Below are 24,092 nucleotides of genomic sequence, written 5' to 3' on the forward strand. Positions count from 1 at the left end.
GTAATAGTTGTAATAATCAACTGCGATGTAAAAATCCAGAATGGTTTTATTTATTGAACATTGACAGGAGTAAAGTTCACACAGTTGTTCTGTAAACAGTATGAAGACAAACAACCTGAGGTTTTATTCTGTAGTCCAACAGGGACCTATTGTAGTTTTTTGTGCTTATCCTTGCAGTCCCTGCTCCTGCATAAAGACCAGCAGAGAATTACAGGAGTGACAAGTGACACTGTGAGTAGAAGCACCAGGTCCAGCAGATACCTCTGGTACCACAGCTGCATCAGTGAAACTGGTCTTAAGTGAGCTCCACCTCCACTCTGCAGGATATGCTCCACCCAGTGAACCAGTCTCAGGGACGGAGGAACCGGATGTGAACTGTGGATCTTACTGAGTCTCAGAGCTGAAGACTTGAATCTAAAGAAAACGGGGATAAGTTATTCCAGATCTGTGTGTTCAGCCCCAGTCACAGTTTGTCCGTCTGGTGTCCACATACCTGACGTCGCTGATAAGAGTTTGAATGGTGGAGCTGAGCAGATCTCTGCTGATGTGTTTGGGGTTGATGGTCAAACCCAGTCCCTTTGCTTCTGCTCTCACCACATTATCAAACTGGTCTCCGAACAGAGGCATTCCCAACACAGGAACAGCGTGGTACACTGCCTGAAGCAGGCTGTTTTGTCCACCATGGGTGATAAACAGGCGTGCTTGTTTGTGACCTTCCAGACATGGAAAAATGAAAGAAAAAAACAACAACAACATGAGAAACATTCTGGAGTGCAGGTGGATGGCAGTTAAAGTTTAAAACAGTGCATTTTTAAGGTTAGTACGGTGGTAGACAGAGCTCAGTACACTGGAGCTTTAGAAGACCCATGCAACAGCAATGCAATCAGTTTTAGAAAACATCTTCATTTATTTACTAATGATACTAGAAAATACTCACAACAAAACCAAATAAACAAATATATTCCTACTAGGTCAGATGACAACAATGATATGGTTCCACACACTTGAGAAAAGTGATGAATCTGGACAAGACATGATTACTTTAGAATTCATATTTCATTTCCAATTCTTAGTTTTGTTGGCATGCCAGCATCAAACACTTAGTTTAACCTGAGGGATAATGGCAAACTTTAAACACAACAATGTACAGAACCCGCCAGGTAAAGCCTTTTTTAAGTGTTCCTGTGTTCTAGTCACTTTTTGACCCTGTATTCCTCAACACATCCTGGGCTACTTGCAGTCCATATGGCTTTTTTTTTTTTTTTTTTTTTTAACATATATATATATATTTGAGCATTTTATCCTGCATGTTTTCTGCATGTGTTTTCTTAAGTTGCAGTGCATTGTGGTTACTTGGCTAACAAAGTTTGAATGTTGTTGTGTTGCTATTATCTATATTACACCACAGCATTAAACTAAAATTACACAACAGAGCAATGCATAGTCACCATATGTCCATTATCATACTGTACTGTTTATACAGAATTGACATAAACCTATGCTGCATTTTACAGCGCATTACTGTGTTCTTGCTACAGCATCAGACAGTAATCTCTCCTAAAATGCATTGTTTTATTGTTTTATTGTTTCCTAGGGGTTAAGCTGAGAGAAGCAGACTGATCCCACCCAGAAGGTCATTCAACGGGAGCCAGTCCACCAGTCTAACATTCTGAGGTATGTCCAGGTAAGAAGGCCATCGTTTGGGGTCATACCTGCAAGAAAACACAACCAAATCATTTCTGTACTTTATCATGATTTCAATCACATAATGTGCATGTTTTTCAATTTGCTAACAGGCTGTGTATTGGTTATAATCTAGCAGTTAGTCATGTGTTATTTTACAGATACTGACAGGTGAGGCGAACACCACCATCTGCATAACATCTAAATGGCTGAAGATAAATTAAAACACCTCCATCGGGTGCTCGGGGGTTTAAACCCACTGTGTGCCACAAATGTATGTATATAAACTGACTGAAAATGGATTCAGTGTTTTAAAGGATCCATACAGCATTACAAAACAAAATATGTTGCAGTACTCAAGAGTCATGATATTTTCTTAAACACTTTATTAACATGATCAGAAAGACAGAGATAAGAGCCTCAGACTTCTGCCACTCTGTAAACTGTGTCATGCTTTTACCTCCAGATCACACCCTGAGGGATCCTGGAGAAACCAACTATGAGCTCTGTGAGCAGAGAGTCCACAGAGACAGAGGAGACCATCGATCCAAGGGTCACAACAATAAAACCTGCCTCTTTAAAGTCCGAGATCCACACCTCAAGATCCTGATCAGTTCAGAAGACAGAGGGATGACAGAAGTTAAAAAAAAAACGAGAGAAAGGTGATGAGTGGGAAGAGCAGTCAGTACATTTGAAAACCTGAGTCTGAGTGATCCATGTAGATATTCTGAACATACCATTTCCAAGGGCTTTGAGGGTTTATTCAGCAGACCCCCGACCAGCACAGTGTAAGGCATGAGAGGCTGTGGGAACTCCAGGGAAAAGTCAGTGTTGAAAGCCCACAGTTCAGCTCCTCGGTGTAACTCCTCCAGGCCACCAGGAGGTGAACCTGAGTCCAGGTGGCGCTCAGCGACATCCCTGAACCTGGACCACACAAGTGTGTGGCCTTTAAAATAAGACCAACAGGCAATTAAAAAGAAAATAACATCTTACATGCCACATTTCTGCAAGTTGAGAGGAAGTTATGCAGTTAGTGATAGTGGGTAGCTAAAAATTACAATCACATTTTTTACAATGCTATTTTCAATCTGGGTTAAATATCAACTGTAAAAATCAAGTTGTCATAATAACATAATATTGGACAGGAATAGTTGCTTTCTTTAATTGAAATAAGGAAATAATAATTTAGAAAAGGGGGCAAAATCTCAATATTCATTTAGTTTCATTATAGGATACTTAATAAATAAAATGTTAATAAGTTATAGACAACTCCACTGCATGTGATGAACTGAAATGAGTGATTGTATAAAAGTATAAAAGTAACTAATATTTTTCAAGACCACACTTAAAGACCTGACAAGCAAATATTAACTTATGCAATTATACCCTTTGTAATATTCTTACCCACAGGAGTCATGACAGAATAAAAGGTATTCTTTGCCCGACCCCAGAGGTCCATGTGGTCTGACAGCTCAGAGCTGAAAACTGGTACATAAGAGACTGGACTGGGAAGAGCGATGGACAGTGGTCCATTCAAAGAACCAGGATAGAAAGCAATGTACTGGACACCTGCAGGAAACAATGAGGAAAACCCATCAACATGATGATTGGTAAAACATTAATTTATACCATTTATACAAAGATATAGTGCAGGCTAAATACTGTGTAACTGTTGTGATGACATTGTTTTATAATTAAAGATCAGGACATAAACTAGTGAAATAAACTGCACACATACCAAGTTTGCGAGCTAGGATGAAGGAGCATGGGTTAAAAGCATCAAGAATAACCACGTCATAGTGTTCCCTCTGGAGCAGGGACATCATCTCTTTGTCTTCTAGAAGCTTGTCACACTGATAGGATAAGTGTCCCATGAAGGTTAGAAAAGCTTTAAGACTGTCCCTGAGAAGGAAAAAAAACATGGCTTGCAGACGAAGGCAACATTTTACGGTTAAATTGTCATATATAAAGTTGTACAAATACAATGATGTATAATCCACTAACTATATCTTATCTTATCTTATCTTATCTTATCTTATCTTATCTTATCTTATCTTAACTTAACTTAACTTAACTTATCTTATCTTATCTTAACTAAAATTGGCTCGATACCTTCCCAGGAAGAACTGGGCTTGTTGCTCCAGGAACCAGCCATTGTACTCTTTAGTGTATTTCTCCCCTAAGGACCAGGTGCTGGTCTGGTAACTGTGTGCACGAGTTGTGTAGGAAAAGCCTTGGAGGAACATGGAGATGTGTACATGCTTAGTTTGTCCAGGAGAGGAAACATGTTTTCAGATTTAATGAGGTAGACAATGAGTGATAACATTGTGTAACACAATCTAAAATATATGTTTGAGTGTGTGGTTCACCTGTAATGACAGGGTTTCCCAGCTGTAAGAGCATACGGACTTCATGTCCATGTTGTTGCAAGTTATGAGAAATGTCATCTAATAACAAATAGTGGCTTCCTCCTGTAGAAGCAGAAGAAAGTCAAAAACAGACTGAGTATTTGAACACGTTATAACTATGTGTGTCAATGTACGTGTACTAACATACATGTTTTTGAAAACAACTGTATAGCATGGCAAATAAGTATTTATTTATTCATAGCTCACAAGTCTGGCAAAGAGATTTAATGAGAGTAAATTAAACAAAGTAAAAAAAAAAAAAGAAAGAAAGTCAAAAATACAATCAGTGGAGTGAACACTGGACTCACCAATTAGACAGACTGTGAGGATCTTGGCAGACTCTAGTCCTGGAAGAGCCAGAAGAGAAAATGTCCAAAATATAGTCCCCATGTTATCAAAATGCCAAACAGTTTTAAACAGCAGCCAACGTTCTGTAGTTCTTAAAATAGGTCTCTAACAAATAATCAGAGTAAATGAAATTTTATTTGTTAAAAAAAAGGTGAAAGTCTGTGATAGAAGCCAGAACCAATAAATGACTGAGGTATTTAGGGAATTTAGCACAAATGATCAAAAAGATGAGAATCCTGAAGAAAATAACAGAAAGATTGTAAAGTAAAAACTTTTTCAAAAATCTTATTTTAAGTGCATGTTTCAGCGCATTAATGTAAATCCCTCAAGTCTTCCTTTGGATAGATGGGTGCTGCCAGGTCCCACTGACATAAAGAGTTTGTCAGTGTCGATACGGGAGAATCCAAACTTCATGAATTTGGATTTTTCTCCAGATTCCAGGGCCAAACCTTCTTCCTCAGTTTAATTCCTTGTTATTCATTGTAAGATGTGAAGGGTCTGCATTCAGGTCTGTGTGACACATGTTGAGCTGTTTTCTCTTAGATCAGATAGACGTCCAGGAGCACTGGATGAATGACTGAATGAAAGGGAGGGAAAGAGGGAAAGGGTGTTGGGAAAGTGAAGTGGGGAGTGGGAGGAGGAGGAGGAGAGGGGGGTTCTCCAGCCCTTGTTGGACATGAGAACTGAAAAAATCAACAGGCATTTGGAGGGAACTTAATCCTCAGCCAGAAGATGCTCTGTAAGACTATAACACCAACTCTCTGATATTACATATTAATAATACTTATTACTTAATATCAAGTGTACTGAAAATATAAACCACCAAAAAGGGCTAAATTCAAATACAGGAAAATGTCTTGAATCATTTATTGCAATGTTTTATATCAGCATTTACATTAAAACAAATATATACATGGTTTGTGGCTGATGTTTTTTGATATTTTTGTCTTTATTTCCACACGTCCACGTCAGTTTGGTGTGTTGTAGATAGGAGTAGTGGACACAGTCGCCGCTGAACGGTCTGTGGCGGGGTTATGGGTGCTCACCGCTCGGACAGGCAGTTGCTGGGAAGTCAGGCTTGACATGTAGGTTATCCTGGACAATGCGCTCATTGTAGCCACAACCAATGCCTTTCTGTGTCAGAGAGGTCATTAGAAAAACAAGTCAGTCAGAAAAACTGATGGAGTATGTCAGGAGAAGAAAGTGAGTCAGAGGGGTCAATCCTGCAGCCGCTGATTGTTACCGTTGTCATTTTAATCATGTTGTCATTCCTACCTTCATCGGAGATTTCTACAGACTGACGCAATTGCGACAACAGACGAGACGCAGATTAGTTTATTCAATACTGGAGTAAATCATCAGGATAAGGCTAAATATTTCCAGCAATAATGTGAATACTTCAATGCAACATAAGAGCCATCTTAATTTTGTAAATGAAATAGTTCATGCATTTATGTGTAGGCGGAAGGATTTAGGAAGGTCTCATGTTGTGAATCTCTCCTTCTTCCTGATCAGCTAGTAGCACTCTGTGAATGTTCTGAAAGACACACAAAGACAGGGGGAGAAAATGAGATGATAGAGTATCAAAAATGTCAATATTAAAGGTCATAAATACTGATACGTGGAAACCTTTTCTAATGCCCATAGAGAAGTTGGATGTCACCCATACTGATGCTTTGTTGGACTGACCCTTTATAATAGAGAACTTAAGTATCTTTATTTAGGCAGAACAGTGCACATTAATGAACACATTTATACATTCCATTTCAGTATAAACATGTATATATGCCGGAGTTAGTACCAATGCTAATTTTCATCCGCAGTCCCCACATAATAAATAACAGAGATCCGTGCAATACAAGACAAAACAATATAGTGTAATAAGTGCAGTACAGAGCAAGACAGTGGAATATATTGCAAAACAGTATAGTTCAATACACTACAATATAAAACAATGATTATGATTCATAGGGACCACTTTTGCTCTATTTGCACGTATAATTTAAAAATGTATCCCCCTTCTCTTTTACAATGTATACAATATATGTGGTTGTATGCAGAATTACAGCCTATCTGCTAAATAGTACAGTGATTTTTTTTTTCTCTCAGGGTAGGGCTCTGTTGGAGCATGGGTGTGAAGTGGGGTGTGGGGACTGTTCTTATTTGTATTGACTCATGTCTGTAACATATTGTCTGTATGTATTTTGTCAGCTTTAAAGATAAAATGTAAAGCCTCACTGATGGGTTGATAGTACATGTCAGTTTTTAGTCATTCAACACAAAAAAGTATGTAGCACAAGTTCTAAAAAATACCAGGACATCAGTGATCTGTTGTGGAGTCCCTATAAAACTTACTATAAACTGGTACTTGGTTGAGGTCTCCATCTGGTCCTGGATGACCGGATGCTGACAGAGAACAGAGAAAGGGACACGATCCTCAGGCCTGTAGCCCAGTTCTCTGAAAACACACTCCAGGACCTGGACACAAACAAAGAGACCACAGGTTATTGAGACAAAAATGGTGGTCTTACTTTTCCATGTACTGGTGTTGTACCTCAGTGTGCTCCGCCTGGCTCATACAACTGGGAGGAAGGTGGTCACTGTCCGTCACCCTGACTCCTCTGTGGCAGGTGACAGTAGCCAGAGTAGGGAGGGACACTTCCTGATCTCTCGAAAAACTGCTGGATGTACAAGGATTCACCTGTTCTTTGTCTTCTCCACAAAGTTCTGGGGAGCTGAATTCAGTATCTTCTACAATACTGGGCATAGACTGTAGTAAAGGAAAATTCACACCCATATTAGCCAATACGTCTGCTTCTCACACCATAATTAATATATAGAGCTGCTTTGTAAAGTATCATTCAGTCTCTTTCTCCTTTTTTTTTTTTTTACCTTGACCAAGTGACTGGATGATGACTGCTTGAGATGCTGCCCCTGAACTACACTCAGAGCTCTGATGAAGCCCTGTTTGGGGTTTGGATCAGCTGCAAAGTACTGAAGCATTGACACATAGTCCAGATGAGGTGGGCAGACAGAGTGGTCTGCAAACAACTGGAAAAAGAACTGAAAAGGGAAAACGCAGTTGTTGTAGTTGTAATTTTAATCACTTAAGGTCACATTTCTGAAATAAATACGCTTTGGCTCAACTTTGTAAAGAAATGCTGCAGGTAAATTACCTTACGTAGGTTAGAAAAACGGTCATAGGGCAGAGGGTCAGAGGGGTCCTCTGGAACAGACTGGACACAATCATTGGAAAACCACAACTGTGTCTGGAGATAATGGAAGTCAATAAAAGGAAAAAGGTAATTTTCTTTGTGCATACAGTGCTGTAAGTCTGTATGACGTGTTTGAGATTCTTATGCAGCATTTCACTTGATCCTGCATTTTATAGTAATAAGTGTGTCATTTTTTACTTTAATTCAAGTTTGTTGTTAATCACAAAAAGCAAAATTAAATCTGTATCTGTTAAGATACTTACCTGCAGGTACTGTTCTTCATTAATGTAGCCTGTTTCTCCACTGTCTGCTGCTTTGAATTGTTGAAGTGTGGTTAACAGCTGTGTTAGGGTGGGTAACGGCCAGGGGAGGGCACAGCTGAGCAGGAACCGGCGCCAGTCTACCAGTTCATGTTCGTCCTTCAGTAGAGACACTATCTCCATCAACTGCACAGGACAGAAAAAGACACTGTAATGTTCTGTAATGTATTTTATCTATATCTAACAGACAGAATTTATGTACAATTTACACCACAAGTGAGATGTTTGATTATGTAGCAGGATAGCTTTAAAATCTGTTTTTCTCGTTTTGTTGGCAGAGAGATTTTGGATTTGAAACTACGAGAAAGAATGTTATCATATGTTTGTGGTTAATGAAAAGAGATCAGAGAACAAAATGTAAGATAACATAGCATATGTTAGAAAGTCTCCACTACTGCAGCTGAATCTCTCTGTTGTAAGACACAGAGTCTTGTATATACTTGTTGTGTTATTGTTTTGTTTTTTTCAGTAAAAAACAGTAAAGCACCTGTGTTTCATTCATTTTCATCCACCTCTCAGGCAGGGAGTCTCTGCCCATGTTAACAGAGGTGATGTCCATCAGCACATTGTAGAAGTCAAAACTGGCTATGAGGCCTAACAGTCAGAAAGGAAAGACAGGGATCAATGAATGAATATGCCAAATACAACACAAACCATGTTTTCATATATGTACCTGATGGAGCAACATCGTAAAACTGCCTGTTGAGTAACTCTAGCTGAACAATGGTGAGGGTGGACTGTGAGGGTTTTTCCAAACTGGGTGGACGGGACGGGGGTGGAGGATTAGCCACCATGTGACAGTCTCCATTCAGATAGAAGTTAGTAGAGTCCTGTAGAAGAAAGTAGGGGAACATCAGTAGAACAGTTTATATCCTTACTATCCTGAAATCAGAGACCACAACAGAGTCAACCCTGAAATACTGAAATTAAGTGATTTCCTACCAAGATCAGCTCATTCTGGAGCTTCGCTGCAGATTCTATGTGGTGGCGCACCACTTCTGTTAGTTGGTCAATACTGTAGGGGAAGACAGACACACAAAAATAGTAAACTTGCCTTCTACTGTTAAATAAATATCAACCACACATTTAATATGGTCTGAGTTTAACACATTGGTAATGGATTATTATGATACCCAGGTATTATTAAATAAAACCTTCAGAATAACATAAGACATGGCATTATGAGAAACAAAAAAGCATTTGCCACACAGTAATTCAACAATACGTTACTGCAAATGATAAGTGAAAATATAAGAAAGTATAAATAATTGACTGTAATAAATAAAATGAACTTCAAAACTATATAATGGACTGCATTTTTATGCTTTACTCACACTATATGAAAAAAATACTGTAACTATACAAATCACATGGACTCACCTCTTCATTTCAGTGACAAAACGTGCTTCTAACCACTGTTTCATGCTGCTAGAGGTCTGCTCTGCACTGTTTTTCAGGGACTGCACCATTGCCAGGCCATGACCTTTCACTAGTGCGATACGTACCTTTGCTGCTCGCTCTGGAAAACACACATATGCACAAATACATAAGGGAACTCATGAATGCCCCCAGAATAAAATTCATACATGGTAGACCTGTTACAATGTTAGGTAAGGGTACAGGTGAGGTTGAACCATATTGTGGTTATGTTCTGTGTGTGTATGTGCGAACCCTCATGATCCAGTGCAGCTGCGTATTCGTTATATACTTTGATTCTTAGTGCTTTCAACTCTGGGTTTTTTTCTTCATCTGGAACAGGGCTGGGTGCAGGAGGAGGAGGAGAGGGAGCACCTGAAGAGAGAGGTAACAAAGATAATGACAAACACTTTTAATGCATCTACTGTTGTAGTGATTATTATTATCTGACATGATGTATTATTACTATTATTTGTAATCGCATATTTGATAGCAAGGGTCACACACACTGAACTTCAGAACAGGATTTAAACCCTCAGTAACATATAGATGAGGACCTGTCCTATTTCCTCAATATTCCTCTGAGGACATACCTTTCTTTTTTTTGGCTGACTGCTCCTTTTTATTTTTTCCATGCGCACTTGCAGGTTTCTCCTTCTCTTGTTTCTCTTTTTGCAGTTTTGTCTCCATGTCACTCTGCAGGGTTTCTCCTGAAACCTACACATATGTACAACATTTACACATAAGGAAATCTGCCTCAACGATACTCTATATGGTCATTCACCCAGAATAGCATTACCAAATTTCTGATGGTTGTGAGTGCTTCTTCATAGTCAGAGATCAGTTTGTCATGTGGTGACTAGAGTAAAGAGAGATAAATGTCAGTAGGTGTTACCAGAGCTACAATATGTCTTCATATATCTAATTAGTAACATTCTAATGCAACACAAAGTCTAGATATTTCTGATGCACCCTTTAATATACTAAAAAAAAAAAAAAAAACATTACCATGGCAGGTTCTGTCTGGTGCTGGCTATTTGTCTTGGTGACCGCCCCTGAGGAGTCAGGATGTCTGGGGACAAATAGAATTTGGCAGGATTGTAGGAAATAACCAACATGCATTTTTACATGTGTGTGACATTACAGCACTTTTATCAATCAGATGGCAGTAAAATGTAAAGAAGCATTGTGTATAATACAGCGTATCACTTACAAAGTTTTCCGGTCTTCCCCTCCATCATCCATGTGACCGTGTGTCTTTGCAGCTGCCGCCTCATTACTACTGGGACAAAATCACATTGTCACTTTCCATCCTTTAAAACTTGTTCACAGTTTTGTCAGTTATTTGGACTGTCTTGCACTAAAGTTGTTAGTTTCCTATTTATATTGTAAATCTTGCCTCTCTTCTTGAGTTGTCATATCTGGAGCGCCCAACAGAGGGATACAGACAAAGCTAGTGATTGGCTCAGGCAGCACCTGTTTGCACATGCTCAGATAGTAAACCCTGAGCAAACAGAACGTGTCTTGGAATCGGTCCAACTCCGCCTACAGTATAAAAAATAAAATCAAGCCAAGATTAAACTTCTGACAAAAATAAATGTCAGACCAACCATATAAGTAACATAATCTACAACGAAGAGCACAAAACTCCAAAACAGACACAAATAAGAGCTTAGAACACAGAGGACAGAAAAGGGCAGTAGAAGGTAGTAACTTAAAGGACACTAAGAGTAGTATGACTATACTAGTTTTCAACATGAGATTACAACAACTGCAAACTGAACTTAACTAAAGAGTGACTAAAAAGACTGAATATTTCTGCCCAACTACATTGAACGACAGTTATTAAAACTCAACCTGTGTAAGCGTAGAGTGGTGGTTAATCAGGAGAGCAGTGTGATCCTCCAGCCACCCATCACCCATGACAGCAGCCCATTCTTGCTCATCTTCCTCCTTACGTTTATCACTCATGTCCCACAAACGTTCACGCAGGTCCTGCACATATATACATTATAACAGATCTTACTTACTTTCATCTTTCAGCACTTTCTGCTATCATTTTCAGGTTAAAGGCGACTACATTGCATTGTAATCAAAGTTCTTCTTACATCCAGTCTTTGATGCAGCTCTGCTTTTGTCTCCTCGTCATCTCTCATATCATCAGGTACGTTATTGAACTCCTTCTGCCACTGAGACACTAACTCCTGCTTCAGGTCTGGGCGGGCCAGGAAGTGCTTGAACTCCTCTCTGAAAATATATAATTTAAAACAACCAAAAGATGACATTTTTAGAAAGAAACTAATGTTGTATTTACCAGGAAACAAGAAGCATCAGTTTGATCAGATTTATTCAGTACCTTTGCATTATAAAATGATGTTTAAACTACTTGTGATGCTCTCTTAAATGCTAGCAACATTTAATAATACGTGTTTTACTTCAGCAACCTTTAGCTCATTTAATTAGCAACATTAACTTTTCATTTTGGCCACTAAAATCGAATCAAACTTCAGTTCAAGTTTTGAAATACTCCATTCATTAGAAAGCAAAGGAGATCAAGTCATAAGGACTTTACGTTTGTCCTTAGCCCATGACTGTGGATCTAACAAGTGCTTTAAAATACCTGAGATTGTACAGGTGATGGGTGATACATGTTCGTTCTGGACGCAGCTCTTGCATCACTGCCTTTATGGTGTTCACATAAGACTCACATACTGTGTCCCAGTGGGTGCACAAGTACTCTGGGAGCTCCTGTTAATTGAGACAAACAGGGGAAAAGAGAAGGTTGGGTGGGGGGCAGTGGAGGGAGGACGTAAACTTAAAAAATAGTGCAAAAAAAAAAAAAAGGCCCGTTCCCAGCCTCCCTGATCACTAAACCCCCACAAACTTTACTGATGTCAGCTGGTCAGTGGTTGAGTGTGAGAGGCTTTAAGAGAAGCTGAATCAACCCACATCTCAAAATAAAATAAAATAAAGTAAAATAATTTAGGTTTTAAAAATAGGAATAGCAATACCTGTTGGTTTGTGAGTTTATAATGATCAAATAATCAGTTAGCTGGTTTTGTAGAAAACTATGAACCATGAGCAAAGGACTACAGAAGGTGCTAACCTATAGAAAGTCTTCAATATGTCCACAAAATATGTAAGAGAAAATTTCAACTCCCCTAAATCCTGTCTGTGGGCATGCGTGTGGACACCAGGACTGGGTCAAATTGCTGGTGCACAGGTTTAATCTGATTATGGGGACACCTTGTGGTAACTTTTGGTAAGTGCATCTTAATTTTGACAATATCTCATGCACTGCATTTGAAAATTACTCTCAATTCTAATATGAAAAAAAAGAAATGTAGAAGTTGAATCCTACTGGAGGCACTGGTTCATCCACATAGGGCAAACTAAATGAGCCTGGGTATGGAGAGGCAGATTCAGGAGACTTCGGGGCCCCTTGGTTGTCCTCATTGGACACTGACCTAGGTGTCGCCATCCCAGATTGCCCTTTTTCTAAGGAAAAATACAGGAACATAAATAACTATTTAACCAAGTGGAAGAGTCAAATGAACACTAATAAAACATTCACAACATTCATACTGAATGTCACTAATAGATGATAAAGGTTTCAGCTGCAAACCTTTAACATATAAACTATAATTAAAAAAAAAAAAAAACATACATGTCACCAGGTCAACTTTGATCATAATTATGTTTGTCAGTGCATCCATGTCAGTATTTGGTTACTAACAATATGATAGAAAAAAAAAAGATGCTTGCTACATTTCTACTCTCATACTCTCTTTGCACCCAGTTTTATTTATAGCCAGAGTGGATTTAAAAAAAAATAAAGACAAATAAATATTATTCACACACAGACTAATGATCAAATCACCTGTTGGAACATCAGTTTCATTTCCTGTTTTTTCCTCATTTAGGCTGGTGTGAGACTCTGCGAGGGCAGGGGCTTGGTGTGCAGGTGGTGATTTTACTGAAGTAGTTTGTTGAGCCGTTCCACTGTTTACAGCATTTCCACTGTCTAACACTACATCTTAAGAAGAAGAAGAAGAAGAAGGAGAAAAAGGAGAAAGAGAAGAAGAAGTGGTGAAAACTCATGAGAAATGTATTGAAAAATTGTGTGTGTGAAGCTGTTGCTCTAGTGAACACAATCATTCACTGCGTACTCGCAATCAATTAGTACCAAACTGATTCCAAGTTACCTTTCTTTGGTTTATTCATAACTTCCTGAAGGACAGCCTCTATTCTCCTGCAAAGCTCCTCCTTCTCTACATTTGCATCAACATGGACCAAAATGTTTTGTTTCTGACCGAACCATTCCTCTAGTTTTGGCCAGCTGTCCTGAAAAGCAACAATCCTTCAGGGGGAAAGAATGATAGATGAGGAAAGACGAAAAAGGAGAGGACAAACGGGGGTTACGATAGTAGTAATAGTGTATTCAGTGAAGTTAAGTAGCCTGTTTTATGCAATATTTTTACCTGTGTGGTATCTGTGCCAGGTAAAGGCTCTTGTATGAAGGATCGGAGTGTATAGCAGCATCTGTGTCAGTAGGAAGAGCAAGAGAAGCATTTACACGCAGATATGTGATGTTTAACTAGTCGCTTGGAAAATGTGTGCATGCAGACACTTTGCATTAAATCTCCACCGGTGTAACATGCCAGTGTGATTGTATCCACGTGTGGTGACATGTTCATCAGGGATATCAAGCAGCAGCACCACATCCAGAGCAGGAGCTGGGGGTGGTGGCGGTTTAGGTGGATCAGGGTCTAGGGCGAGGTTTATCCTGTTGCTTATAACGTCATTCTCTCCTTCTACAGCTCCACCAAGGGCTTTCTCTAGCAGGTAAGCCTGGGTGATGTCCGCTGGAAACCCATCCAGGATCCAACCTGAGTTAGCTGGGATCTGCCTGGTACAAAATTAACAAATATTTCATCTGTTTGTTTTATCCACATACCCAAATATTCTAAAAACATATCCATAAATGATTTCAGGTCAGAGTTTATGTGCTCACCTGATAGCTTCTACTATAATATCTACCAGTAGTTCGTCAGGGACGGCTTTGCCTGCCCTCATCTCTTTATCTGCAGAGGCTCCCAGCGTGGCCTGAGTGGACAACTGAGAAAAGGACCCATATAAGCACTTTACAGGGGATAAAGCAAGTAATAAGTAAACAACAATGCATGTGGCGATACTAACTAGTTACATGAAAATATTTAACCAATATTTAATTCTTCCTTTTGTCATTATCTAAGCGTTGTAAGTCTTAAGCCACCATTTGGTTTTAATATAAGCAAAGTTATGATGGCCACAACTGGAAGAAACAGGAAACATGTAAAACAAAAACACACTTCAGGAAAAAATATGAATATTATACAAGCCATAGAAGCTCTACAGGTTCATCTGGACAGAGAAAAGTACAACATAGCCCAAGAGTAACAAAAAACTCTGAGATGTTCTGAGGGAAGATTGGTGTGATGCAGGGGTCACCAATCCTGGTCCACGAGGGCCGGTATCCTGCAGGTTTTAGATGTATCCCTCTTCCAACACACCTGATTCAAATGATAAGCCTATAATCAAGCTCTGCAGAAGCCTGATAATGACCATCAGGTGTGCTGGAAGAGGGAAACATCTAAAACATGCAAGGATACTTTCCCTTGAGGACCAGGATTGGTGACCCCTGGTGTGATGTAACACAAGATTATTCAAGTAAATTTCTTAACATGAAACAAGAGTTTTCAAAATGGAGGTCATGCTAAATACTGGCTTTTACTTAGTTTTTTTTTTGTGTTTTAACGCTATAGACTTAGTCCCTTCATTTTCTTGTTGTATCTTAATAAACAGACTGAGAAAAAAAGGTGTAGGCTCATTAAAACCCTGTGAAAATAACAAATTAAATGCTTTTTCTCACATGTTATTAATTTTATTTCAAATTTTAGCAATCTACTCTAAAGATTATATTATAAGAAGAAAAAGAAGTACAGAAACACAAAATTTATACTGACAGTTTGAACGTCGGTGTTAATTTCTTCCTGATGGTCAAGATCTGAGATAAAAAGAAATACAATATGACATGGTATCTATAACAGCATCACTTGTAACAAAATCTGCAATGTAAAAGTGAATTTCTTCATTTAAATCAGCTGTAACATAAAACAGAGTCACTGTTTTCCATTACCCACCAGATTTTATTGATAAGGAAGACTGGGGCTGTTTCTCACTGTCTTTCTGTCCTTGCTGCTCTGTGACCTGTAAACATTTGTTTTAAAAGGGTTGTTGTGTTTTCATCTTCAACTGCACATCTCTGAGTTTAGAGGCTAATTCAAAACATTCTACTACATTTTTTATTTCTTTGGTGCAATACTAGTACTTCATGGTATCCTCTTAATGCAGAAGTATTAAGTATGTTAAAAAAAAATCTGAACTGTAATACTGTGTTTAACTTGCCTCTTCTCCATTCCGATACACTTTTATTGCCTCATCAAGCAGTGTGCCAGCTGATAAAACATAAAAACCATGGGCTGGAGCAGAGAATAACAAAGTCATTAACCACATTCCGATCCTTTCTTATTATCAGTATAGTCATTTTATACCTTTCATGTTTGGTGTTTATGGTGCATTTCTGTCTGTATTTAGATTACATGCTATGTACCTTCTGTTATCTTGGCCAGGCAGGTGGTCTTCCCGGTGCAAATCTTGCCCAGGACACAGGCCTTAAGGGTAAAGTGAGGAAATGAAGGTTTGGCGGGTTTGACGATGGGCGGTTGTGCAATGTTCCTGAGTCGCACAACCACATGTCCCAGAATGTTGTTGTTAGTTGGGGGTAACTGGGTCTCTCCTGCTTCCTCTGGCCACACCCACTCACCTACCATGTTCTGATAAAAACAATGTCTGGCTAAGACGAGGAGGATGTGCAAGGGACAGTTCAGAGCTTCAAGATCAGGATCAGGTGAAACATAATGGCTTCTATATCAAAATGTGTGTTGATTTTACATTGAAATCAACATGTATGCACACATAGTTGCAGGTAAGTGTGTGAGCACACTGCAGCCGTACAGACATGATTTAAACACACTGCAAGCTGTATTTTAAACTCACAGTGTATTCATCATAGTCCTGGTTGTTGAGTGTCTCCTGCTTCTTAAGCTCTACAGGGTCTAGTGGGGTAGAGAACTCAAACTGCTGGCCCTCCGTTTCTATTGGCTCATAGAGAGGCAGACCACTGAACAGCAATTCCTTCCACTCTCTCATGTGTTTTTCTGGAATCAGACTGGACACGACACAGCACAAACATTGACTTCAAAAAAACACAAACACGATCCAAATGAATTATGAATATCATAAAACCTGAACAAAATATTAAAACTACCTCTTAGATGACTGCTTAATGTAATCACAAGTAAGCACAAAATATTGATGCTACAAAGTGACTGTTTCAGTTTGTGTGGACATACTCATTTGTATACATTTGTACATGTTTTAATTGTTTTATTATAAGGCACTGTTGCCTAGTTTGTAAACTTTTCTTTATATGTATGCTTTAAAATGATGCATGTGCTATTTTAAATGATGGATCCCAGGCAGACTAGTTGTTACCTTGGTAGCAACTAATGGGAATCTATTTTAAACAAATAAACTCAAGAAAAATCTGTAGGAATGTGGTATTCATCATGATAAGAAGCAGACAATAGGTTGAATGTCCTGGTTTTTATTTTATCTCTGGTGTAATATACAAGAAGGTTTTCAATATTGGTGATTAGTTCACAGGTTTTTGACTTGCAGTGTGGTGCACCTGAAGTTGCATCACATTGCAATATTTCAGTTTTCATCCAACAAATATTTTCATTTTGCCAATACTGTACTATGATTCCTTTGTTTTACTAAACTAAAACAAATAGACATAGAAACTTCAATAAAATATTAAACTGCGACACAGTAGAAGTGATACAGCTTAACAAACATGGTGTAAAAGGTCCACATACATATGCAACTGTTTAAAAGGCCAATATGTAATGTCTGAAACCAGGTTTCATATACTTCTGTATACTACTGATTATTGTTACGTACTTCCCAGTAAGCTGATGATATTCTCCAACCTTGGTGGCCAAGTCCACTATCTGCTCCACAATGTTCTTGCAGCTCTTAAAGTGCTTCTCGTATCTTTTCTGAGCACGCTCGGCGGCAATCTTGTTACAGAATTCACGTTCCTTTTTGATGTCTTCAGCACGGTCCAGCTTAGCCTGTCGAGCTAAAGCCTAGGCCAGGTTCCAGTTAGAGAGATGAAATAAGTGGAGAGGAAATGGCTGTAATGCTTGTGAATCACTGCTGCATAAGATTAATCAAGGAAGATGAAAAAATCATTAAATAAGAGATTTATTGTGCAAAACACAAGAGAGTGTTTTTTTGGTACTGGAACAAAGCAGAGAAATCTAAAGGTTGGTTAATAACATGTCACTGGACCATGACTACACCAAAGACTTAACTACAACACTTATATTAATGATAAGTTACTATATGTTTAACACTGAAACAATGCCACACCATGGCTATAATCCTTTGTCAAGCATTTTTCCATACTTTGCACCTTACTTTCCTTTTGAGCACCCTGCTAAAAAATTTCAAACTGAGAACTGTGAACATTAACAAACTGACATTCAAAGTCCATCGCTCCCACTCTATTTTCCTATGACAGCACATGTATCATCACTAATACAGCCTAATGAAAAGTACGGAAAGAGCGTATTATTGTTCTTCAACTGTCATCCTATCTCACCGCCTCCCTCTCCAGAGCTTCCTTGAAGTCCTTCTCCCTGCGCTGCTGGATCTGCTGCTCTCTGAACAGGCGGTTCTTCACGATCACCTCCTTCTGCTTGCGTATCTGTAGGAGCTGCGCTACCAAACGCTGCTCCTGCTGCGTCTGACGGGTCAAACGCTTCACCAGATACTCATCACGGCTCGCTTCCTGTAAGGTTTACAAAAGGGTGGCAGTAGATTTTGTATTCAAATGAGAAGGTGTGTGATTTGAGATCCAGAGATATTAGAAAGCTGTCTTTTCAATACAGTTTCCAAAAAATACATTGAAGAATTACTATATATTGATAAGGTTTTTTTTTTTTTTTTTTTTTCAGGGATAGACACTTAGTGGGTATTTATTTAGACACTTCTAATGTGCAAATTCAATTAAAAAAAACACTGACGTTCCCTTAGGAGGGTAGGATTGCCTGATGTTGAACTAAAGAAAAGAAAATACTCTAAAAAAAAAAAAACATGAGCATCTGATGCATCACCTCCTGAGCTTCATGGGCTTTGAGTTGCTCCACAAGGAATCTGTCTACCCTTTTCTCTCTCTGCTCACGAGCCAGTGCATCCTCCTGCAGCCTTTGTCTGATCTTCTGGATGTACTCGCTGTTGGACTGTAGTTGTGGCTTAACTTGATTTTCAGTGACCTCACCACTTTGGTTAGTGCCACTAAGGAGAAAGTCTCTAGAGTACGGCGAACGACTAGATCGAGAAAACAAATTTTAGTTCAAATGATTAGGCATTGTTTTCATGCAAAATGATAAATATCAATGCTAGTGGTAACGTGAGCAACATAGCCTCATAGCATAATTACCTCATAAATCATATTCTTGGCCAAATTGTGATATCTGCATAAAATGAAGCAGCAGTGTTGGGAGAGCAAAGTTACACAGATATAATAACAATAATAATAATAATAATAATAATAATAATAATAATAATAATAATAATAATAATAATAATAATAATGGATTAGATTTCTATGGAGCTTTTTTGGTCACTCAAAGCGCTTTACATTATTGACCCATTATTCATTCGCTCTCACATTCCCCCTCTGGTGGTGGTAAACTACATATGTAGCCACAGCAGCCCTGGGGCAGACTGACAGAAGCGTGGCTGCCAATTCGTGCCAAAAATATGATTTAATCAATCATGTAATGAGGCTAATAATATGGATTTATGTGACAAAACCTGTATACATAAAAAGCTGATTTATTTTCTCACACCTTAAAGGAGAGGTAAGAGTGGAAGTAGCCAGTTTCTTTTTGTTTGTTTCAAACTGGGCTATTTCATTCTGGAACGCCTGCAGGGACAAAAATGAACAATTAAAAATCTACACAAAAGCTTTTGCATTGGAACATTCTCATCAAATGAGCTGTACTTTATATCAAACATGTGGTATAACAATAGAACTGGAGGTAGTAAAGCATAATTTGTGGAGTAATGAGCATGGATGACCCTGTCTGAGCAAACCAAGAGTTCAGTTCCAACAACACGTTTTATTTGATCTGGTTCAGACCTGTGCTTGTTGTTGCCTGCGCTGCTGTCGTTGTTGTTGTTGTTGTTGTTGTTTTTTCTTCATATTAATCAGTGAATACTTTGGAGGTGGTTTGGGCAACTGGATGAGAGCAGTCTGGTTATGTGTCACAAGCTCACTAGGCTTCTGACGACACACCTGGAAAAAAACACAGACAGTCCACTGAGGTTAACACTGTACGTAGCATAAACAGGAATGAACCAGAATACACACGATTCAATACCAAATTATATAACTGTGAAGTATATAAATAATACAAATTAACCCATCAGTCTGGTCATATAATTTGATCTTAACTTGATCCATTATGTTGTACTACTTAATACTATATTTTCCAATCTATAGTCTCCAGTGCCTTCTTGATATTCCTTACTTTTTTCTCATCTTGGACTTTGAGTGGCCGCTGTTGCTGGACAGGATGGGCCATCACAGACCTATTCATCACCTGTTGGAATTTGTCATCATAGTGCTGACAAATTTTCTGGAGTTTCAGCTCTGCATCACGTTTTACCAACTTGTGCAGCCGCTGAAAAAGACATATAATAACATGATTCAAAATTGATGTTTTTGATAGATATTTCCTGCATACAGATTTTGGAGAGGTCAAATTTGTGCTACCTCTAACAACTGACAAAACATAATGTCAGTATTGTGACACTTCATCCATTTTACTCTTCATGACCTCCAATGAAAGATGCTGTCTAAATCATGAGCATGTAGGTAATATGTGAAGCTGTGATCATAGTAACTGTCATGTATTTCTTTATTTTGCTTACTTCATGAGGTGTTAATTGGCAGATAATTGTTAGAACTCCTAAATCATGTTGCACGTAATGTTATTTACTTGAGCAATCTGAAGGCATGGTACCCATGATTGGGATGGTATCATCTCTGCCTCTTTAGGAACCAGAAAAACCTAGATGTGTCATATCAAACTATTATTGAAACTGTGTCTTCAAAGGGAAACAAGTAAAGTATTTTTTTTATCAGTACAATGTAATTGTATTGATCAAAAATCATCATCTTCAGAAGTTGTCATTATATTTTGCCATGTCAAAAGTCAAGGGTAAAGCTCATAAATATCTAGTTTGACTGTTAAATTGTAGCAGAGACTACTAGCTATACAGTCAGTGTTGCTTTACTTAATTTTTAAAGAAAAGAGGCACATATTATAAACTCCAGTCCCCCTTACATCACAGTAGATCTCATGCTCTTTCTTGTGCAGGCCAGCAGTGGCTGCAGGCTGCATGATTTCCATTATAGTCCCTCTGATTTCTGCTTTCTTCTTCTTTTCAAGAGACAAATACAGCTGGTAAAGGATGTGCGTGGCAACTCCCTGCTTCTCGTCCATCAGTCCTTGGGCTGTGGCCACGTCGAATGAAATCCCCAGTAACCGAAGAGTAGGCTCAAGGCGGGTAAAATTGTTCAGTTTGGAGACAGAGGTGCTGTGAGAAAATTAACAATACGTAGGAACAATAATAAGATGAAGGCAGAGCTGGCTGTCTTGATAAGTCAGAAGTGGTGGAATAAGTAAACTGAGTCAATTACAGTACTTATTTAACTTATCTAAAGTACAAGTTACTTATTTAAGCCGTATTTTACTTACTGATAGCATTTCTTCATTTATGCTACTGCTTCTCCATGAAATTTGAAAGGGAAACGTTTTTTTTTGTTTGTTTTTTTTACTCCACTACATTTCTGATGCCTAGTGAGTTTTGTCTATTTCTGTGCTAAGCAAAAGATCAGTTCTTATTTTATCTCTGCAAGTTGCTTGGTTAGGAAGTGCAGTAACAGAGGGTAAAAAAGACCTTTGGAAGACAACTTACTCTTTTTTCATGAACATATTGAAATCATTTTGCAGCTGATATTTATGCAGGACCTCTCCAATTAGGTAACCACTGGAGAAATCCTTGGCAAAGGTCTTTGGCTCTGTGAAGATCCACATGAGGTTAGTTAGGCAAACTGGCATCAATTACACAAACAGTAAATCATGCTAACACTGACATCTGATGTTACACTGAATACATATTGTGTGTGTGCAAATGCAGACTTTTACCTTATTTTTGGAGAATGCAGTTTTTTTTTATGTCTTAAGAACTCTTCAGCCCTTGTGAGTAGTTTCAATTACATCGCCCTACCACTTAATAACATCTCTGCATACAATTAACCCATAAAGACCCAAACATCCACCACCAACCAAAAGCATCTACTGATTCAAACTGTTTAGTACGTGTTGATCCACTAATTCAATACATATAAATCAATACATGCAAATGATTGGTGTAAAATGCAGTTTGTCATCTTTACATGGTCATCAGATATGACCCATTTGGACTTTCAGAGGCTCTGTAGTGAACATGGAAACACCATCATCTTCTAGAACATTGGTTCACCAATAAAACCCAAGGAGTTACATCAATGACAGTGGATGGAAATGCTTGGTTTATGTTCAGTTAATGATAGACTTGGCTGAAAAAGTCAATTTTTCTTCAGTTTTCTCTGTGTTTGATATAATAACTCTCAACTGTAATCTGAGTTTATGAACATCTACGTGATCAGTAAATTAAACATAGGAAAATGCCTGATTTATACTGATAAAATACAAGATACAGAGGCTAATATTATAAATAATAAAAGGTTACAAGTCACTTAAGACAGGTTAGATATAGAGAAAATTTAATTTGGGAACTGACATAAAAGTACCACTGGGTCTTTATGGGTTAAGAGGTTGTCATTCATTGCTAGCTTTAGCTAAATAATAGTGTTTACAGTTAACTATACTGAGCTAGCCAGCCTCCAGCTAACCATACATACCAACAGCCCGGGACAGCCGGAGCTCCTCATTCAACCACCGACACAATATGTCCGACATGTCCTTTCTGTAAAATATACCCTTCTGTTTTCTCCTAAACGACTCTAACTATTTCAACATGCAGCCTGACAGCTTACAAAGCTGTCTGCTAATAGTTCGCCTTTTAGCTTGCTAATAACAGCAAATACACAAACACAAAAGGTAACCCCCAGCGGTGCGTTGTTGCCATAGTGACACATCAACAGGATTCACATACACGGGAACAGGTGGACCAGCTGTTCCTGGATCGGTGTTGTGTTTCTGCAACGACGAGAAAACATGTTTGCAATTACCAAAAACTGATCCAGAATCAGTTGAGTTTCACACTCAACTGGTCAGCCGGGAATTGGTATTTTTAGCAACTCTTCACAGTATATGTCCTCTACTAATGAGAGAGTAAAGTATGGAAGAGTGAAAAGTGGTGAATGCTGAGGATCAGTGGATAAGAGCTGAGACCAAAGGCTTTACAAATATTTAGACTATTATCATATAAGTTTATTTATTATAAGTGAAACAAAAAAACAAAACTATATATATATATATATATATATATATATATATATATATATATATATATATATATATATATATATATACATATGTGTGTGTGTGTCGCGGAGGACAAAGCTTTGTGTGTAAATTTATAATCTGTGGATAGAAACATTTTTTCTCAATACTGAATAAATATATTGTTCTGTAAATATGGAGTACTGTGCAATTGCTACTTCATTTGTTATTAATATCGGTACAGTTAAGGAAGGATAGATAGATAGATAGATAGATAGATAGATAGATAGATAGATAGATAGATAGATAGATAGATAGATAGATAGATAGATAGATAGATAGATAGATAGATAGATAGATAGATAGATAGATAGATAGATAGATAGATAGATAGAGTATATAATGTATAATGTAGGTAAATCTGCCACTACATAAAATAATACACACAGTTGGTCTGACAAATAACTTTATTGCATGAACAAGTGGCATTTCCGTTTGCAATATTAGTGTTAACATGTATTTATTCACTCTGGAGTGATCCAGTATCTCTTCTCATTCCATCAATACTAAAATATTCTCTAAAATATGATTCTTAAAGCCTTTTCATCAATGAAAGCCTCTTCATGTTGTCATGCACAACATTAGTCAATGTTAGTGTTTAAAGCCATAATGTAACATTAAAATGATCTTTACAAGATATTCCAAGCCACTTGTAGTAATACTTTACACAGCATGCATTGACAGTCCAGAGAGGAAAAGCAGAGTCAACCTGTTGTATAAACAATTCAATATTTTGTACAATTATCTGTAACAGTGGACAACAGTAACATGTAATGGAGTGAATAAAAAAATAAAAGTCAATATTTTCCATTCTTAAATTTACTTTGCGATTACTCTGGCCCTACTTACATGTGTACAGCAAAGTGGTACTGCCGTGATAAGATAGAAATGTAAAGCAGCCTAACTAGACGACAATAATACAGTTCTAATTCTGCTTAAATGATTTCT

At 38.1% G+C, this 24,092-nt stretch overlaps 2 protein-coding genes across 2 annotated transcripts; both read right to left on the reverse strand.

Moving 5' to 3' along the window:
• Positions 1 to 28: 28 nt before the first annotated feature.
• Positions 29 to 5,004, reverse strand: LOC115425165 (UDP-glucuronosyltransferase 3A1-like). The gene is made up of 10 exons (XM_030142537.1): positions 4,400 to 5,004; positions 4,053 to 4,154; positions 3,796 to 3,916; positions 3,422 to 3,585; positions 3,088 to 3,252; positions 2,421 to 2,629; positions 2,144 to 2,289; positions 1,627 to 1,712; positions 494 to 713; positions 29 to 414 (listed from the first exon to the last, which is right to left on the reverse strand). The coding sequence occupies exons 1-10, from the start codon at positions 4,479 to 4,481 to the stop codon at positions 147 to 149; spliced, it is 1,563 nt and encodes a 520-aa protein (XP_029998397.1). The 5' UTR covers positions 4,482 to 5,004; the 3' UTR covers positions 29 to 146.
• Positions 5,005 to 5,349: 345 nt separating this feature from the next.
• spef2 (sperm flagellar 2) lies at positions 5,350 to 22,751 on the reverse strand. The gene is made up of 37 exons (XM_030143361.1): positions 22,541 to 22,751; positions 21,553 to 21,655; positions 20,919 to 21,171; positions 20,100 to 20,252; positions 19,709 to 19,864; positions 19,416 to 19,492; positions 18,678 to 18,891; positions 18,164 to 18,352; positions 17,458 to 17,645; positions 16,489 to 16,660; positions 16,043 to 16,265; positions 15,838 to 15,911; positions 14,405 to 14,508; positions 14,055 to 14,299; positions 13,872 to 13,947; positions 13,596 to 13,750; positions 13,271 to 13,426; positions 12,752 to 12,888; positions 12,011 to 12,138; positions 11,499 to 11,637; positions 11,248 to 11,385; positions 10,790 to 10,935; positions 10,604 to 10,681; positions 10,399 to 10,462; positions 10,190 to 10,249; positions 9,984 to 10,107; positions 9,646 to 9,765; positions 9,355 to 9,493; positions 8,917 to 8,989; positions 8,648 to 8,804; positions 8,462 to 8,568; positions 7,918 to 8,100; positions 7,616 to 7,708; positions 7,332 to 7,502; positions 6,994 to 7,209; positions 6,795 to 6,917; positions 5,350 to 5,976 (listed from the first exon to the last, which is right to left on the reverse strand). The coding sequence occupies exons 1-37, from the start codon at positions 22,596 to 22,598 to the stop codon at positions 5,911 to 5,913; spliced, it is 5,058 nt and encodes a 1,685-aa protein (XP_029999221.1). The 5' UTR covers positions 22,599 to 22,751; the 3' UTR covers positions 5,350 to 5,910.
• Positions 22,752 to 24,092: the final 1,341 nt, after the last annotated feature.

The sequence above is a fragment of the Sphaeramia orbicularis genome, chromosome 9, assembly GCF_902148855.1.
Source record: "Sphaeramia orbicularis chromosome 9, fSphaOr1.1, whole genome shotgun sequence".
NCBI lineage: Eukaryota > Metazoa > Chordata > Actinopteri > Kurtiformes > Apogonidae > Sphaeramia > Sphaeramia orbicularis.

Bases quoted from the DNA above. Each gene is read 5' to 3' on its own strand.
- LOC115425165 (XM_030142537.1), bottom strand. From the start codon at position 4,481: ATGGGGACTATATTTTGGACATTTTCTCTTCTGGCTCTTCCAGGACTA. The intron at 4,155-4,399 runs GTGAGTCCAGTG...CTGCTTCTACAG, and splicing joins CCTCACAGTCTGTCTAATTG to GAGGAAGCCACTATTTGTTA. The intron at 3,253-3,421 runs GTATGTGTGCAG...TGTTTCCTGCAG, and splicing joins CATCCTAGCTCGCAAACTTG to GTGTCCAGTACATTGCTTTC.
- spef2 (XM_030143361.1), bottom strand. From the start codon at position 22,598: ATGTCGGACATATTGTGTCGGTGGTTGAATGAGGAGCTCCGGCTGTCC. The intron at 10,250-10,398 runs GTAATGTTTTTT...TCTTTACTCTAG, and splicing joins ACCAGACAGAACCTGCCATG to TCACCACATGACAAACTGAT. The intron at 10,108-10,189 runs GTAATGCTATTC...ACATATGTGTAG, and splicing joins TCACAACCATCAGAAATTTG to GTTTCAGGAGAAACCCTGCA.